At 40.9% G+C, this 14,292-nt stretch overlaps 1 protein-coding gene across 1 annotated transcript in view; it reads left to right on the forward strand.

Annotated features, from left to right (window-relative positions):
- KIAA1107 (KIAA1107 ortholog) overlaps positions 1 to 14,292 on the forward strand; it is a 195,734-nt gene that overhangs the window by 6,276 nt on the left and 175,166 nt on the right. Inside the window, 2 exon segments of the mRNA XM_030205681.1 lie at positions 3,512 to 3,771; positions 8,969 to 9,086. Of these exon segments, the coding sequence (XP_030061541.1) occupies positions 3,512 to 3,771; positions 8,969 to 9,086 (378 nt within the window).

Raw genomic sequence — 14,292 nt, forward strand, 5'->3', positions numbered from 1 at the left:
TTATTTGTATAGTTAGGCAGCCACCACGAGAACTTTGAAATTGCCATAGGGGCAGGAAATGGTTGGATTGAAGGGTAAATCTGAAATTCTGACACAGTCATTGTCTCCACTACCTCCACCGGGAGGCCATTCCACGCATCCACCACCCTTTCTGTGAAGGAGTATTTTCTTAGTTTCCTCCTAAGTGTATTTCCTCTCGACTTCTTCCTATACCCTTTCATTCCAGAGTTTTCCTTCATTTGAAAAAGGCTCACCTCCTGTACAGTAATTCAACTGAGGTAATTATTCGTCTCTATCATATCCCCTCTCTCCCTCCTTTCTTCCAGCGTATATATGTGGCGGTTCCTAAGCCTGTCCCCATAAGTTTTATGGCAGAGACTATTTACCAATTTTGTAGCCGCCCTCTGGACCGACTCCATCCTGTTTATATCTTTCCGTAGGTGTGGTCTCCAGAATTGCATGCAGTACTCTAAATGGGGCCTCATCAGAGACTTCTACATGGGCACTATCACCTCTTTTTTTTTTTTTTTTTCCTGCTGGTCATTCCTCTCCTTATGCACCCAAGCATCCTTCTGGCTTTGACCATTGCCTTTTCTACCTGTTCGGCCACCTTAAGGTCATCGGACACAATCACCCCCAAGTCCCGCTCTTCTTTCGTACACAGAAGCACTTCTCCTCTGCTATTGTACCGTGCCCTTGGATTCTTGTAACCCAAGTGTATGACCTTGCATTTCTTAGAATTAAATTTGAGTTGCCAATTATTGGACCATTCTTCAAGCTTTGCTAGGCCTTCCTCAAGCCATCCGCACCCTCGGGGGTGTCCACCCTATTACAGAGTTTGGTATCATCTGCAAAGAGGCAGACCTTACCAGGCAGCCCTTCCACAATATCACTCACAAAGATGTTAAAAAGAGTCTTCCCGAGGACTGATCCTTGTGGTACACCACTGATAACATCCCTATCCTCAGAGCAAGCTCCATTTACCACTACCCTCTGTCTCCTCCCATTTAAGCAATTTCTAACCCAGTCACTTTAGCCATTCCGAGGGTACTCAGTTCATTAATCAGTCGCCTGTGCAGAACTGTGTCAAATGCTTTGCTAAAATCCAAGTACACTACATTTAGGGCTCTCCCACATTTGTTTGGTCACCCAGTTAAAAAAAAAATCAATCGGATTCGTCTGACGAACTGCCTCTAGTGAAGCTATGTTGCCTCAGGTCCTGCAGGCCATTTGATTTGAGAAACTCATGATCTTCCTCTTTAGAAGTGTTTCTATTAGTTTACTCACCTCTGAGATCAGACTGACAGGTCTGTAATTACCAACCTCTTCCTACCACTCTCAGAGGGGCCACATCCGCCCTTCTCGTCTTCCAGGACCACACCAGATTCTGGGGAAGCATTGAAGAGGTCAGACAGCGGAGCCGCCAGGACATCTTCTAGTTCCTTGAGTACCCTGTCCATATCACTATGGATATGGATAGGACTGATATCCATCATGATCTCCCAGAATTGAAAGAAAAATTGAACCCATCCCCTACAACTAGGGCAGTGTGAATAAGGACAGGAGGCTTAGCACATAGAAAGAAGACTGTTGCTTTGAGTGGGAGCCATTTATTTAAGCAGATCCCTTTTGGCACTGCTAAAGGATGTGAGGTCGTGGGGATCTGCCAAGGTCCCAGTACTTTATACATACTGATTTCAGTTGAGACTTTGGCTGTTTGCCCTTTGGATGTTTTGTTTTGTGCTTTATAGTGATAATGCACTCTCTTGGACAAACTGCTGCTTTACTTACAGACATTGGTCTGGGTTAGAGAAGCGCTTCATGACCTGCTCTTTATCATAGAGCATCCGAGAGCTGCTTTGCTGGCTTGAATCCACATTTAACTGCTCTAAAGCTTTTACATTCTGGCATACTTTCACCACTGTATCTGACAGATCTCACGACCCCTGAAGCAGGTGGTCAGTCAACTGAAGCACAGTCCCATCTCGGGTCCTTCAAGACTGCATATGGTGCTTTGTAATAAATCTCTCTAATGGACCATATTTTAGGTATGTAGAATTATTTATGAAGGATCATTGTCCATCCCTACTTCTTTTTGCATACCTTGTAACATGGCACATGTTACGCTCTGCTACACTTCTCCGGGATGGGTCGGTTTCTGTTTCCTAACCCGGCAACCGTCATCTGGCTTGGAGCAAGAGCAGCAGCCATCTTGGCTAGCTCAGGAGGGGGCAGCCATCTTGTCTAAACGAGAACAGGAAGGAACTCCATATCTGGTCGTGGGAGGATCTCCTATGGGGGCTGCCATGTTGGATGCACCTGAGTTTGCTTTGCTCTGATTGCTTCACTATTTAAAGCACTGCCTCCAGGCCTTCTTTGCTTCGGCCTCAATTGTTCTGAGGAGTTGCTGTCGGAGTGCTGTTCGCCGGCTATCTCCTGTTCCTGATTTCCTGTGTACCGGACCTTGGCTACTGCTTGGATTTCGCTTGTTTGCTGCCTGCCTTGACCCTGAACTGATTTTTGACTATTCTTGCCTATTCGGAGTTCTGGTGCTGGACTGTGTCTGTATTCCTGCCATCCTGGTCAGCGGCTGTGCAACCCCGCTGGTTCCAGAAGTCCTGGTGGCCACCTGCAGCTGAGGGCTCAACTCTTGGTGAACGGTGGTCGCTTCCCAGGTGAAGCTAGGGGTTGTCTGGCTGCCTGACAGAGTACGGCATCTCTCCATCTTCGCCGTGCTCAGTCGGGGCACAAGGGCTCACACATCTCCAGTCATAACAGCACATTAAATTCTGATGGTTTCTAGTGGTGTGTAGGAATGCATTGATTTAGTATGGTAAAGATTTCTTTATCCAAAAGTACCAGCCCTTACTATCTGAAAAGGCTACTACCATTCTGTGCCTTTCAGGAGGATTTTATTTTTAATTTGTGACATTTGAGTGACTCAGCTAGAACTGATTTTATTTTCTTATGCTTATCTGTTGGTTTTTTGATATTGTTCCTGTAAAGCAAATAGAAGTAATTTGAGATCGAGGCCTCCAAGGAAATTTTACTTGCATTGGAAAATGTTTAATGTGCCAGTTCATCTGTTCTAGTCTATTCCAAATTTCTTTCCTGTAGGGCATTGGATAATTCAAGAACTTAAAGGTAAAACAAACAAAAGTCATGAGATGATTATGTGAAGTCAGAAGAATGACTTGGGCTCATCCTTGTCTAAAATTAGAAGGCTTGGACAGTATTTCAAACAAAATAACTCTTAAAACCATTAGAGTAGATGGAAATCTCACATCTTAAATGATCTCTGCATTGCTGATCATAGATATTGTAATTCCTTACTAAACAATTGAATGTAGTCTATTTTTTAAATTGCAGCAGAAGTGCTTCTACCAGACTGTTCCAGGGTTCTGAATTTGCAGAGTATTCTAGTAGAGTTTTAGGTAACGATTTGAATTTGATCGTGAAGGAGACATTCAAGCAAGTATTTGATTTGTTTTCATTTCTTTTTTTCTTTTAGAGCTGTGTATTCATCAGATAGAAGTGTAAAAGCTTTTGAACAAGACATTCTGGAGACTAAAGTAAAGAATGCAGAAGATGAAGATATATTTAGTATTTGTGCGAAAAGTGAAATATCTGATATAAAATGCTCTGGAAATGGCAGTGCTCCTGTTTTCTGTCAAAATGGAGCTTCAGATAGAGATAGTTTATGCTTAACCCTTTCACAAACTGAATTTGTAGAAGAAAACAGTGATGGGGGAGAGAATGAGAAGAGACTAGGTAAGAGCTTTCTTCCCTTATGTATGGTGTGAGTGTATGAGATTTAACTTGTAACAAGGGTTGATTAAAAACTCATTTATTTTTTAAATGAATTAAAATAAGTTTAATTATTGTAGTGTCTTGTGAAAGCATAATCAGGAATGCTTAACTTTGAAAACTTGTAAATCTGACCTTTTAAAACAAAAGGTTTAATTTTTGGCTCTGGACAGTATTTATTTTAAAAATATATTTTTATTGAGCATTTCCAAATCAATAGGAATACATTTTACAAAGGTTCCATAATAATGATTCAAAAGAGTGAAAAATACATATGAACTTAAGAAAGGTTGCTCCAAAACTGACACATTTCTGCCACTCTATTATCCCCCAAACCCTACTGGATTTATTTATTTATTGTTCTAAATAATTTTGTGTTACAGAATACAGTGCCCAGCATATTGTTGGGTTGGCCACTACATTGAGGGACCCTTTTACTAAGCCACATAAGCGTCTACGCACGCCCAACATGTGCCAAAATGGAGTTACTGCCCGACTACTGCGTGGCTCTTGCGGTAATTTCATTTTTGATGCACATCTGATATGTGCATCTGAAAAAAAAAAAATCTTTATTTTCGGGTGCTTGTAACGGACGCTTGCCAAGTGGTATTTGATGCACGTAGGTCTTACTGCCCGGATTCTTTACCGATAGGTCAATGGCTGACAGTAAGGTATCAGACCCAAAATGAATGCGTGGCAATTTTGATTTTGCTGCATGTCTATTTTCTGAAAAAAAAAAAGCCTTTTTTTTTTATAGGCACGCTAAAAAATGGATCAGTGCGTGCCCAGAACCCGCACCTACACTACCGCAAGCCATTTTTCAGCGCGCCTTTGTAAAAGGACCCTTGAATTTTTATTGTAAAAATTAAATTCATTCCATGATTGTTTGAAAAGCACATGAGCCAGCTGTACCTGTTAGAAATATCTTTATTTATTTGTGACATTTATATCCCACATTATCCCGAACAAGTTTGAGTTCAGTGTGGCTTACAATAAACAGTATAGGATACATAACAAAGAATGATGCATAAGAGAGTAATTTGTTGTAAGAATCCAATTTTACAAGACAATATCATAAACATACAGGGATAGCTAAGGATGTTTAAGATTTAGAAAATGTATTTATGAATGAGAAATTGTACATGAAGGAAAGAGAAAGGGGTCCTTTTACTAAGCTGTGCTTTTCTCGCACACTATAAGTCCATTTCTAGCATGGCCGTCAAGGGCTTTTTTTTCTATTTGCTTTATTTCTCACTGTTCGCTATTGGCATTAGCACACGGCCATTTAAAAAAAAAAATTATTGCAGGAGTTTTTACTGTCTCCTGTTTAGGAGGCACTAAGGACTCTGCTGTATTATGGGTGTACTAACCAGTTAATATGGTGGTAATGTTGGCGTGCATCCACACCTGTTCTCTTCCCCTACAACTCCTCCTCCGCAACAACTAAGAAAAAATAAATATCACATGCATAGTTTTGCCATTTGTGCACACTAACACAGAACACTTTAGCATGTCCTGCATTAGGCCAATTTTTTTTTTTACTGCTTAATAAAAGGATCTGTAAATATTTTTATTCAATTTTTTTTTTAATTTTTAACTGCATAGATTCTGTTAAGCCTTAAATTGTTTTAAAAAACTTCTTACAACAAAGCATTGATTCAGAATTCTGTAGCAAGACTAATAGAAGGTTGTAAGCAGTGTGACCACATCATACCATTTTTGCAAAAACTTCACTGGCTACCAGTACAATACAGGGGCTAAATTTAAAACTCTGATCGTCAAGACTATTAAAGGAAATGGCCCAGAGTACTTGAACAGGATACAAACCTCCAAGGACACTAAGCTTCTCCCAAAGAGTATTCCTAACCACACCCTCTCCAAAGAACATCACAAAATGTGATACCCACTAGTGAGCCTTCTCTGAAATATCATTCACACTCTGGAATGCACTCCCTGAAAGGCTTCACGTAATACAAGACTATCTTTACTTCAGGAAGCAGGTGATTGCTTCACTTTTCAACCAGGCCTTTAATGGAAGAAGTAACTAACTTGCTAGTCGCTTGCATATACAAGGAGTGGCACCAGCTGCACATACCATAGAAACACATGTTTATCCATTCATACCCTAGCTAAGATAATATTCAAGCGCCTTTCTGACCTTATGTGAAGGAGTGTGGTAGCCGTGTTAGTCCACTCTTAAGGTTATCAATAGAAATCAAACAAAATAAAACATGGAAAAGAAAATATGATACCTTTTTTTATTGGACATAACTTAACACATTTCTTGATTAGCTTTCGAAGGTTGCCCTTCTTCCTCAGATCGGAAATAAGCAAATATGCTAGTTGACAGTGTATATAAGTGAAAACATTCAAGCATTACTCTGACAGTCTGACAGGGTGGGAGGATGGGGGTGGGTCGGAGGTATGCATGGGGACATCAAAGCATATCATTGATATTCTAACAGGATGCTATATTGGAGAAACAGGCCGGATGCTTAAGACAAGATTCAATTTACATAGACATCACATGAACAATACAGCCAGTAGGGCCCCCATCCCGGTGGGACAGCACTTCACAGAACCAGGACACTGTACCAGTGATTTCACAGTGAGAATCCTGAAAGGTAACTTTAAAACCATACAAGAACGTAAGACCTTTGAAGTCAGAATGATTGAATATTTTAACACCCAACAGAAAGGACTTAACAAGGACCTGGGGTTCCTAGCCCATTATAAACCATAAAGCTGTATGTCTCTGTTGATCACCCCACCCCTCACCTATCCACACCCATCCTGTTAGAATATCAATGATATGCTTTGATGTCCCTATGCATACCTCCGACCCACCCCCATCCTCTCACCCTGTCAGACTGTCATAGTAATGCTTGAAGGTTTTCACTTATATACACTGTCAGCTAGCACATTTGCTTATTTCCGATCTGATGAAGAAGGGCAACCTTCGAAAGCTAATCAAGAAATGTATTAAGTTATGTCCAATAAAAAAGGTATCATCTTATTTTCTTTTCCATGTTTTATTTTGTTTGATTTCTATTGATGACCTTATGTGCAACTTCCTTAAATTAATCCCTTATTTTTTCACTCCTGTTACTCTATCTTACTTATCCATATGTTCCATCTTTGCTTATACCCTATGCTGTCTATTAAAATGTTTTGTGTTGATGTTGTAAGTAGTATGCCATACTTTGTATTTGTCAATAAATAGATGCTCTGCTTCCGTCCATTTTCAACATACATTTATCATAGCTTACTGAGCTCAGAATCACAGTATTTATTTATATAAATATTTTTATAAATGGATCTCTCAGATCAGCGCACCTTCCCCTAATAAGTCTAAATGAGCCTAGCATATGTCTAAAAGGGGCGTAGCGCAATCGTCATCGATCCTTAAATATTTTTCATATCTTTTTTTCTTTTTAAACCATTTATCTCTATTTTCAATTATTGCATCCAGTATTTTCACTAGGTTAAACAATATATTCAAGTACTTAACTTATCCGATTTTCTCATATCCGGTATTCAATTATTCTTATTTTCAAAGACTGGAGACCAGATGTCATACCGACACAGATCCATGTTTCGCGTTATAAAATGCTGTTTCAAGGTAGTCTCCTGTATATAAAGAGATTTATAATCAGTATATATCTATATATAGCACTATGTTTCGACCTGCAGTTAAGCTTTACTCACCACGCTCTTATCAAACAATCTCCATCAGGGATGGCCGACATACACTTACTACGGATTATATATCCGGTGACGTATACTAACGTAAACTAACGTATAGCGTCACTCCTGAACTCCCGGGCCACCAAGTAATAAAGATTCAAAAGTCAAAATCATCACAGAAGCTCAGCTTTCATTGTGTATCATTCATATAAGAGTCTGCCAATCAATTTATCTCGATTTAGTCCAGAAGGTTCAATCGTATCCAAAGTAAATATCCAATATTGCTCTTTATAATTTAATATACTTTCAAGATCTCCTCCCTCCCACCCTTCTATAATTTGATCAATAATCCACCATTTTAGGTCTGAAATAGAATGATGATGATCCACCCAATGTTGAACTAGGGGTGCTTCCACTTTTTTATTCAGAATCCTGGATTTATGTTCTGTCAATCTGATTCTTATCGGTCGCATACTACGCCCCACATAGATCTTCCTACAGGGACATTCAATAGCGTATACTGCCATCTTTGTGTTACAATTTGAATCCAACTTCGAAGAAACTTGTTTACCCAAATGAGGATCAGTCCATAAGGATCCTACTATGGCTGTAGTACACCATTGACAGTGCTCACATCTGGTCTGTGTAGCCGTAGATATCATATTCGTACTCCTATATAATTTCTTCCATGATAGCATTTCACCGATATTTTTAGATCGTGTAAAAGCTATCAATGGCTTTTCCTCAAAAAGTCCATCCATCTGGATAACATGCCAATGTGTCATAATGATCTGTATAATATATTTAGACATAGACGAAAATGGTAGAATACATACTGGCCGGTTCTGTTCTTCATGATCCTTGTAACCTAATAATAACTCTCTTTGAGAGAAACGCGCCCTCAGATATGCTCTCCGGTATGACATCTGGTCTCCAGTCTTTGAAAATAAGAATAATTGAATACCGGATATGAGAAAATCGGATAAGTTAAGTACTTGAATATATTGTTTAACCTAGTGAAAATACTGGATGCAATAATTGAAAATAGAGATAAATGGTTTAAAAAGAAAAAAAGATATGAAAAATATTTAAGGATCGATGACGATTGCGCTACGCCCCTTTTAGACATATGCTAGGCTCATTTAGCCTTATTAGGGGAAGGTGCGCTGATCTGAGAGATCCATTTATAAAAATATTTATATAAATAAATACTGTGATTCTGAGCTCAGTAAGCTATGATAAATGTATGTTGAAAATGGACGGAAGCAGAGCTTCTATTTATTGATTATATTGTGAGCTCCCTTCAAGATAAAAATATCTTGGTGCCTACTGATTATTTGATACTTTGTATTTGAACATTTTTACTGCTGTAATTGTCTTATTCTTGCTCTACATCGCTTTGAGTGAATTCCTTCAAAAAGGTGATAAATAAATCTAAGCGTTCATTACATTTTCTTAACTTTTATTTTTAAAGACCATGCTGAACTGGAACCTGTGTCTGTGCTTGGTGAAGATTTATTGCATCTTTACAAAACTAGCTGTTTCCCAGACATAAAAATCCGGATTGGGGATGAACTTTATCATGCACATAGGTATGTTGGGAGAGACACTGGCAAAATCTTTTCCAATTCAGAGCAACACACAGAGGGATAAGTTATAGAGTACATGAGTTGTGTAATTGTTAGAGCAGTAGGTTGAGAACCAGGGCAGTTGGGATTCAGATCCCATTTCTCTCACTGTTACTCTTCATAATCTTGGACAAGTCACTTCACCCTCCATTGCTTCAGGTACAAATTTAGGACCTCATTTACTAATGTATATCAGCACAGTTTAATGAAAGCCATGTTTGGCAGTGGGGCCTATTTACTAATTAAGCACATACCTTGTTTTATTGTTCAACTGTAATGGCTTTTGTTGGTGTGAAAGAGCAGACTACGATCAAGAATGCCTACAGTGCAAACCATCTCTCAGGCCTGAGGTGGCAAGCATGGTCTTCTGCCCAGAGCCTTGATCTTCCCTTCCAGTCCTTGAAAGGGCCACTGACTGGACAGTTTTTCAAGCTATTCCTAATGCATATGCATGAAAGAGATTTGCAAGGCTACTATTTCCATTATACAACTCTCTTTCATATTCATCAGGGGTATGCTGAAAGCCTGACATGTTCATGGGCTTCAAGGACTGGAAATGACGACCAAGAGTTTACAGCTTTTCAGGTTGTTTGTTGGTGCTGGCAATCTAACAGATCACAGCCAAAAGCATTAAAAGAATCAACCTTTCACCTTTTATAAACAGAGATGCAGACGGCACTCAGTCACCAACTAAACATAAGCATCATGGGAACGCGCCCAGAGGAAGCAAGACAGTTAATGCCCGCGGGAGAGCATTCCAAGCATCCACTACTCTCTCCGTGAAAAAATACTTCCTGACATTTTTCTTGAGTCTGCCCCCCTTCAATCTCATTTCATGTCCTCTCGTTCTACCATCTTCCCATCTCCGGAAAAGGTTCGTTTGCGGATTAATACCTTTCAAATATTTGAACGTCTGTATCATATCACCCCTGTTTCTCCTTTCCTCCAGAGTATACATGTTTAGTTCAGCAAGTCTCTCCTCATACGTCTTGTAGCACAAATCCCATACCATTCTTGTAGCTTTTCTTTGCACCGCTTCAATTCTTTTTACATCCTTAACAAGATACGGCCTCCAAAACTGAACACAATACTCCAGGTGGGGCCTCACCAACGACTTATACAGGGGCATCAACACCCCCTTTCTTCTGCTGGTCACACCTCTCTCTATGGCCACCGCCTTGTCACACTGTTTCGTCGCCTTCAAATCCTCAGATACTATCACCCCAAGATCCCTTTCTCCACCCGTACCTATCAGACTCTCCCCGCCTAACACATAAGTCTCCTGTGGATTTCTATTCCCTAAGTGCATCACTTTGCATTTCTTCGCATTGAATTTTAATTGCCAAACCTTAGACCATTCTTCTAGCTTCCTCAGATCCTTTTTCATGTTTTCCACTCCCTCCCGGGTGTCCACCCTGTTACAGATCTTAGTATCATCCGCAAATAGGCAAACTTTACCTTCTAACCCTTCGGCAATGTCACTCACAAATATATTGAACAGAGTCAGCCCCAGCACCGATCCCTGAGGCACTCCACTACTCACCTTTCCCTCTTCCGAACGAATTCCATTCACCACCACCCTCTGGTGTCTGTCCGTCAACCAGTTCCTAATCCAGTTCACCACTTCAGGTTCTATCTTCAGCCCATCCAGTTTATTTAAGAGCCTCCTGTGGGGAACCGTGTCAAAAGCTTTACTGAAATCTAAGTAGATTACGTCCATAGCTCGTCCCTGATTCAATTCTCCTGTCACCCAGTCAAAGAACTCAATGAGATTCGTTTGGCACGATTTCCCTTTCATAAAACCATGTTGTCTCGGATCTTGCAACTTATTGGCTTCCAGGAAATTCACTATCCTTTCCTTCAGCATGGCTTCCATTACTTTTCCAATAACCGAAGTGAGGCTTACCGGCCTGTAGTTTCCAGCTTCTTCCCTATCACCACTTTTGTGAAGAGGGACCACCTCTGTTGTTCTCCAATCCCTCGGAACTTTTCCCGTCTGCAAGGATATATTAAACAAATCTTTAAGAGGACCCGCCAAAACCTCTCTGAGCTCCCTCAATATCCTGGGGTGGATCCCGTCTGGTCCCATGGCTTTGTCCACCTTTAGCTTTTCAAGTTGTTGATACACACTTTCTTCCGTGAACGGTGCTCTATCCACTTCATTTTCATTTGTACTATTTCCAGTCCATCACGGTCTTTCTCCAGGATTTTCTTCTGTGAAAACAGAACAAAAGTATCTATTTAGCAAATTTGCTTTTTCTTCATCATTTTCCACATAGCGGTTCGCAGTATCTTTTAGTCTCACTATTCCCTTTTTAGTCATTCTCCTTTCACTAATATACCTGAAGAAATTTTTGTCACCCCTCCTTACATTTCTAGCCATTTGTTCTTCCGCTTGCGCTTTTGCCAGTCGTATCTCTCTCTTGGCTTCTTTCAGTTTCATCCGGTATTCCTCCATGTGTTCCTTTTCTTGGGTTTTTCTGTTTTTCTGGAACGCCAACTCTTTAGCCTTTATTTTCTCAACCACTTGCTTGGAGAACCATATCGGTTTCCTTTTTCTCTTGCTTTTATTTACTTTCCTTACATAAAGGTTCGTGGCCCTATTTATAGCTTCTTTCAGCCTGGACCACTGTCCTTCCACTTCTTGTACTTCCTCCCAGCCCATCATCTCCTTCCTCAGGTATTCCCCCATTTTACTAAAGTCAGCACGCTTGAAATCCAGGACTTTGAGTTTTGAGTGGCCACTCTCCACTTTAGCTGTTATATCAAACCAAACCATTTGATGGTCACTGCTGCCCAGGTGTGCACCCACTCAGATATTTGACACACTATCCCCATTTGTGAGCACCAGATCCAGTGTTGCTCCCTCCCTCGTGGGTTCCATCACCATTTGTCTGAGCATAACACTTTGGAAAGCATCCACGATCCCTCTACTTCTTTCCGATTCCGCAGACGGAACCTTCCAATCTACATCTGGCAGGTTGAAATCTCCCAGCAACAGCACCTCTCTCTTTCTTCCCAACTTTTGAATATCTGCGATCAGGTCTTTATCTAATTCTTCCAATTGTGTCGGAGGTCTGTAGACAACACCCACGTGGACAGAGGTTCTATCATCTCTTTTTAAGGTGATCCATATCGCTTCTTCCTTTCCCCAAGTCCCTGTCATTTCAGTCGCAGTGATATCATTCCTCACATACAGAGCTACTCCGCCACCTTTACGACCCTCTCTATCCTTCCTAAATAGATTATAGCGTGGTATGTTTGCATCCCATTCATGGGAACCATTTAGCCACGTCTCTGTGATTGGAACAACATCCAAGTCTGCCTCCAACATCAGGGCCTGAAGGTCATGAACTTTATTGCTTAGACTGCGAGCATTTGTGGTCATCGCTTTCCATCTACATTTCCTGGTATGCGTTTCAACATTAGTGATTTGGGGGTTTCTTTTCTCTTTGGGTACCTTCATATCTTTTTGTTCCACTTTTATTTTTTCTTCTTTGGCTTCCGTTCTGTTTTCAAGAACATCGCAGTGCTGTAATGGAGTAAAAGAATTTTGTAGGGGCAACACTTGTGAGGTCGGATGTTTTCTTGTCAGGTTTGATAACCTGTCTTTATAAGCATATTTGCTCAAAATCTCCAGTGTATACCACACCCTTCATAGGAGGAATTGGAGCCGTGAGCTGGGTCTGGAGCTGAGGGAAGATGAGTGAGGGACCATGGAAAGGGCCTCGACGAAGGTGTCTCTTCATGTGCCTCTTAGAGAAAATGCTGTTACACTATTTTGCTGGTACCTAACACCTGCTCCACTCTGGTGCAGTTACCCAGCGCAGTCGGGAATTTGTTGGAGGAGATGTGGAGAAGCTGGCACAATGGGCCACATGTGGTGGTCTTGTGTAAAAGTAAGAGCCTTTTGGAAAACAATACATTGTAGGTTACAGATATGGCTGGGGTTATCTCTGCCTTGGGCACCAGTTTATTTTTTATTCCCTAAAAAGATTCCAGGTCTAGCACCTGCTAATGCTGTTTTGGTAAGGTATGCAATGAGTGCAGCCCGTGTAATAGTGACTGCATATTGGAAGCAGAATTCAATGCCTCCATTGGCGGTGTCTTAATAAACTGTGCTATATCTGTGAAATGGAGCGGCTCTTAGCAGAGCGTCGGCACCAGATACATAAATGGGAAGCCACGTGGGAACCTTTTATTTCACATTGCACAGTCAGTGTTGTAGGGCCTTGGGCTGGGAAATTATTAGTCTGTTTACCTGGATGACAGAGTGGGGTTGGGGGGGGGGGGGGGGAGAGGAGACTAGGGTTAAGGGTAACTCGTTACTGTTACAAGTTGTTTAGGGAATAAAATGGAAAACAAAAATCTCAAGAAGTTTGACTGAACAATGTTACGCTAGTTTGGATTGTGGGGAAGGCATTTTTGTTGAACCTTGTGCCCCCTTCTATTTTGTGCATATAATTGACAATTGGATGTGCCAAGATTGCATAATGCTGTAAGTGACATATTGTATGTTTTGCCCACTTGTTTGAACTATGAATAAAGACTTCTGGCAAATTAAAAAAAAAAGAAAATGAATGGCAACTAGTGTTGGGTCTTGAGCATCCATGTATGCTCATGGTCTGCTGACTCCCGTCCCCAGGAGCCGGTTGGGCTTGAGTATGCGCAGAAGCTCAAGGCCCCATGCTGGCCACATAGAGCTTCTATTGCTGCTGCCTGCTGTGTCGTCACCCTGGTGGAAGGGTGTTCAGGTCATAACATCTTACTGGGCAGGAGGGGAGGTGGAAGAAACAAGAGTTGCTGCATTTTCTCTTATACTCGGAACTTTCATGGACTCAGAAGTTTTGAGTGTGCCACATTAAGATGAGTGGCAGTAGCTATAGTGGCAAGAAGAATGGCCTAGTTAAAGATGTCTGGACTTCATGAGGACATGCACGACCAACTGATAGATGCTGTTTGCACTAGAGAAAAATGTATTTGAATAAATAGTCAAACTTTATCTCTCATAAAAGATAATTGCTCTAAAATTCAATTCACAGCTGATGAAGTCACAGTTTGAACTGAATTGCATGTTGTTTCATGAGCCCACTGTAGTGCGCTTACACTAGCAACCATATATACACAATTCTATGGCGACTAAGTCCTCATCTGAAGTTTTAACCTAAAG

This window comes from Microcaecilia unicolor, chromosome 6 (genome assembly GCF_901765095.1).
Source record: "Microcaecilia unicolor chromosome 6, aMicUni1.1, whole genome shotgun sequence".
Taxonomy (NCBI): Eukaryota; Metazoa; Chordata; class Amphibia; order Gymnophiona; family Siphonopidae; genus Microcaecilia; species Microcaecilia unicolor.